The sequence below is a fragment of the Rhamphochromis longiceps genome, linkage group LG22 (assembly GCF_057381845.1).
Source record: "Rhamphochromis longiceps isolate RC_006_pf linkage group LG22, R_longiceps_female_GT1.1, whole genome shotgun sequence".
NCBI classification, from domain to species: domain Eukaryota; kingdom Metazoa; phylum Chordata; class Actinopteri; order Cichliformes; family Cichlidae; genus Rhamphochromis; species Rhamphochromis longiceps.
Genome location: NC_140577.1, coordinates 28,406,277 through 28,410,478, shown reverse-complemented (window position 1 = coordinate 28,410,478; position 4,202 = coordinate 28,406,277). Strand labels below are relative to the sequence as shown.

The following is a 4,202-nucleotide window of genomic DNA, read 5'->3' as shown; positions in this document are numbered from 1 at the left end:
ATCAAAAGGATTTGTTTGACAGCGCTCACTGGATGAAAGTGTCACAGTCATGAAATACCTTCAAACTACTGATTCTTTGCTGTCAATGTTCTTCATGCTGTGTTAGCAACTCTACTAATAACTCATTCCAATGGCTGGCATTGCAAAGAATAACACAGAATTGAATTGAAATGACTAGATTAACCATATAAATTGCTCTGTGTCATGACTCAGCTTTCTGAGTTGAGATCGGACTGATATCTCATCCAGATATGGTATAGGTGCCGCCCTAGTCCTGGTCCTAGCTCCACCATCCTCACTTATTAAAGGATCCAGACACGCAGACAAGTAGTGCTTCTTGAGTCGCTGCAAAGAAGCTTTGCTTTTTTAGTGCTGACCATTCTAACAGAATGAAATCTACTGCAAAACAAACCCGTGCATACCTGCACATAATAAGCAGCAAGGACCGGGGCTTATTTGTTCTGCGATGCATTTCAGCAGGACGAAAGACTCTGCAGGAGACACCGCAGAGAGCTACAGAGGTTTGTATTGATGCAATGACTGTAAAAGATGCGGCACCCTTTGCTTTGATTTATTAGCTCCTGCTCAATGTAACTGTAGCCACAGTTGAAAGGTACATATTGGTCACAGCCCGATATTGATTTTTCTACAGTTAAATGGATGGCTTTGTTTAACAGTGAAAAAGTGAGCAATTTTACTCGCACTAGCAAGCTGTTTAATAGTCCCAAATCTATATTTCATTAAAATGATGACACATTGCACTCCCAGCCCCTCTCTTTACTCCTGTTCTATTGATCTCTAGCAGTTTGGGTCTTGTAGAGAATCATAAATCGTCCAAGCATCTGTGGCACTTTTTTTTTAACACTTACCTTCCATCTCACAAATAATGAAGCACGGGAATTACACAGAGCCATGAGCGAATGTGAGGTCTGCGTTTCAGAGTATTCTCATCCTCATCATTTCCATGCAGAGCTGGACAGTAAACACCAGCTAGGAATGTTGTCATGTACAGTGCATGTTCCCTGTCACAAAAGAATTCATTCACTCAGTAGTTCTCAGTTTTTTGGAGATAACAGCAAGGAGAGTAACAGCCATAGAATTCCCTCTTGTTTTCCTTTAGTCAAAACACTCTGTGGCTCACACTCGCCTTGAACAACTACAGGTTACATCCCTGCTTACAGTTTTTCTCAGTCGCTTTGGTGCATTTCTCACAACAGAATTGAACTCTCCACCACTACTAAGGCACTTCTCAAAACAATTAGTGCAAACTGCAAAACATGGTGGATAACTTGCAAAAGTGAGTCACTCCATCAAAAAGAAAAGTCAGGTGTCCAAAATAAGTTGTCAATGCATCAACAACAAATCCCTTGAGCAAAACAGACAATACATTCATCAAAAGCAAGTACTGATACCAAACAAAGTGTCAGGGCTGTCACAATTACAAGTCATTAGACCAGCACCTTTGGTCACAAAATCACATGGTCTGAACATGTTCCCATTGTGACGGATGTCTTTGTAGGTGCTTCCCAATGACATGTCAAGTCCGGACCGCATGCATGGCATGTTGAAAACCATAAATTGTAAAGGACAATCAAGACACTCCATATGCACTCTTGATAATATTTAATTGAAACTGTTCACAGCATTGTGCAAACTGGGGAAATACAGTAAATCAAACATTTTACAGCAAACAAACTCACCTAGACAGTAAACCTCACTGCAGTAGTTACGACTCAAAAAAAACAAACTGAAAAACAGACACTGCTGCATATCAATCATTGATATCTAGACGCTCCCGTCTGTCTGCCCACATATTTGCATCAACATCACAGCGTATGTCAGCTCTATCGATGCATCGGGGAAAGTATCTTCTGGAGTGTCGAATCCACCCTCTGCAGGACTCTGCTGTGATGTCATCACAAGCTGCATCCATAGCTGCTAGCAGGGTCATTTGGGTATGTGGATGCCTGTCATATACCTTCCACCTCCAGGAAGAGAAAAACTCCTCAATTGGATTCAGGAATGGACTGTAAGGAGGAAGAAACTCCATAAGCATCCTGTCGTGTGCTGCAAACCACTGCCTGACTACAGCAGAGTGATGGAAGCTTACATTATCCCAAACCACTACATACATTGTCCGATTGTCACCAGGATCATCCCTTCCATTTTGTGGGATCAGGTCCCTATGAAGAGCATCCAGAAAAGCCAACAGGTGTTGTGAATTGTATGCACCAATACGAGGAATATGGGTGTGAACACCATTCTCTGAGATTGCGGCACACATTGTAATATTCCCTCCTCGTTGGCCTGGGACATCAATGGTGGCTCTTTCACCAATGTGATTCCGTCCACGCCGTCTGCCTTTTGCGAGATTGAATCCCGCTTCGTCAAGATATACAAACATGTGCAGGGGTTCCCTGGCCTCCAACTCCAGGATATGCTTTACAAAGGATGAGAATCAGACAGGTCTGTAATGGTGCATTTGGCAGAACAGATTGTACAGTTGGAATTGTACATAGGATTACAGTAACATGCATAAATGTAGGTTGAGTACATGGCCTAAACTGTTACAGTGAACAGAGGTACATATGCGAACATGTGTTACCTGTACATACTGGTGACGGAGCTCCTTCACTCGATCACTGTTCCGTTCAAATGGCACTCTGTACAATTGCTTCATGGACATTTCATTCCGTCTGAGGACTCTGTCTATGGTGGAAATTGATATTGACTGAATATTTCCGAAGATGGTGTCATCGTTTACGACAGTTCTTTGTATTTCTCTCAGTCTCAAAGCGTTGTTTGCAGCCACCATTGCACAAATTCTTTCCTCTTGCTGCGGAGTCATAAGTCGACCTCTTCCACCTCCTCTAGGTTGTCTGGCAGTCCTTTTTGAGATGCAGATGGGAAAACACACACATGTAAGCGCAAACATGCTTACAGTGATTGTCACAGGACTATCATTCAAAACTCCTTTCTTTACAGCATTACTGTATTGTACCACAGCACACTATGCCACACCTGGGCCAAGTCTGCGCTTCAGTTACAGTACGTCTATGTGTAAGGATCTGTAAGGTCATGTCCTAATGCAAGTCTCCTGTATGACTATGAAAGTGCAGAGCAAATTAGTTTGTGCTGCATACTGTAACTAGATTACGGTGTGCTCACCTGTTTTCCCGACGAAATGTCTGGATGATAGAACTTACAGTAGTTCTCCCAACATTTGGCTGCACCCTTCGACCAGCCTCGGCCATTGTGAGGCCATGGTTTATCACATGATCCACAAGTGTTGCCCTGATTTCGTCAGGAACGTGTCTATGTGGTTGGCCTCTTCTCACCCGGTTTTGTCCTCGTCCTCCACCGATCCTCACTCCTCTTCCACGAGGCTGACGTTCCATGTTCTGCTGTTTTGTAGATTCAGTATGCACCTCATGCCAATCCTGTCTGTTGGTTTACATTGCAGTATATATGTACTTGTGGAGTGGGGGATGCTGTGCCGCGGTTCACCTGTGACTGGGTAGGAGAGGCTTTTCATTGGTTGCAAGTAGGAGTGACACACACCAATTTTCATTAGTGTGAGATAAGGTTCACCTGAGACATGTAGTTTATGGAGATTTTCATGGGAACTCCTCCAAAATAGGGTTTTCAAAATGGGTGTATGAATCGTTTGACAAGCTGTTCAGCAATTTTGAGTGCACTGACACAAGCAATGCAATGAAGACTATTAGTTGTAAGGACAATGACTATTCAGCCGGTACAAGTATGAATAATTGTGACATTCATGATGAAAGAAAGGAGATAGTGATGAATAGGAAGTCAAACGTGACCATTCTTTAGATATTTGTACTCACTCAACTGCTTCATGTCCAAAGGCATTTGCCTTTGGACGCAGTGAACGTGAAACCGCCACAGGGTTGTGCCAAAACGACTACATGTTGTGGTGGTTGAACTAACTGTTGTGCAATGTTTAATTCTGTTGTGAGAAATGCACCAAAGCGACTGAGAAAAACTGTAATAAGCTTGCAGTGTGTCTTCATTGTGTCATCATTCCTGAATAGATGACCTTTATAGTCCCTAAACTAGCATTTCTCTGGAAAAGAGAGCAGCAGACTTTTCCCGCATCTACCTTTCTCTCCTTTTTATTTTCACACAATTAAACCAGAGGCAATGGCTGCACAGCTCAAAAGGGGATGAGGGAATTT

The 4,202-nt window shown here is 42.9% G+C and overlaps 1 protein-coding gene across 1 annotated transcript; it reads right to left on the bottom strand.

Moving 5' to 3' along the window:
• Positions 1–1,762: 1,762 nt before the first annotated feature.
• LOC146644259 (uncharacterized) lies at positions 1,763–3,684 on the bottom strand. Its single transcript, XM_085397022.1, has 3 exons — positions 3,169–3,684; positions 2,606–2,888; positions 1,763–2,440 (listed from the first exon to the last, which is right to left on the bottom strand). Exons 1-3 carry the CDS (start codon positions 3,396–3,398, stop codon positions 1,772–1,774), a joined length of 1,182 nt encoding a protein of 393 aa, XP_085253148.1. The 5' UTR covers positions 3,399–3,684; the 3' UTR covers positions 1,763–1,771.
• Between the last annotated feature and the right edge of the window lie 518 nt (positions 3,685–4,202).

Excerpts from the sequence above, each read along its gene's own strand:
- LOC146644259 (XM_085397022.1), bottom strand. The coding sequence starts at position 3,398 with ATGGAACGTCAGCCTCGTGGAAGAGGAGTGAGGATCGGTGGAGGACGA. Across the intron at positions 2,889-3,168 it reads ACATTTCGTCGGGAAAACAG|GACTGCCAGACAACCTAGAG; the intron begins GTGAGCACACCG and ends CATCTCAAAAAG. Across the intron at positions 2,441-2,605 it reads TCCGTCACCAGTATGTACAG|CATATCCTGGAGTTGGAGGC; the intron begins GTAACACATGTT and ends TCCTTTGTAAAG.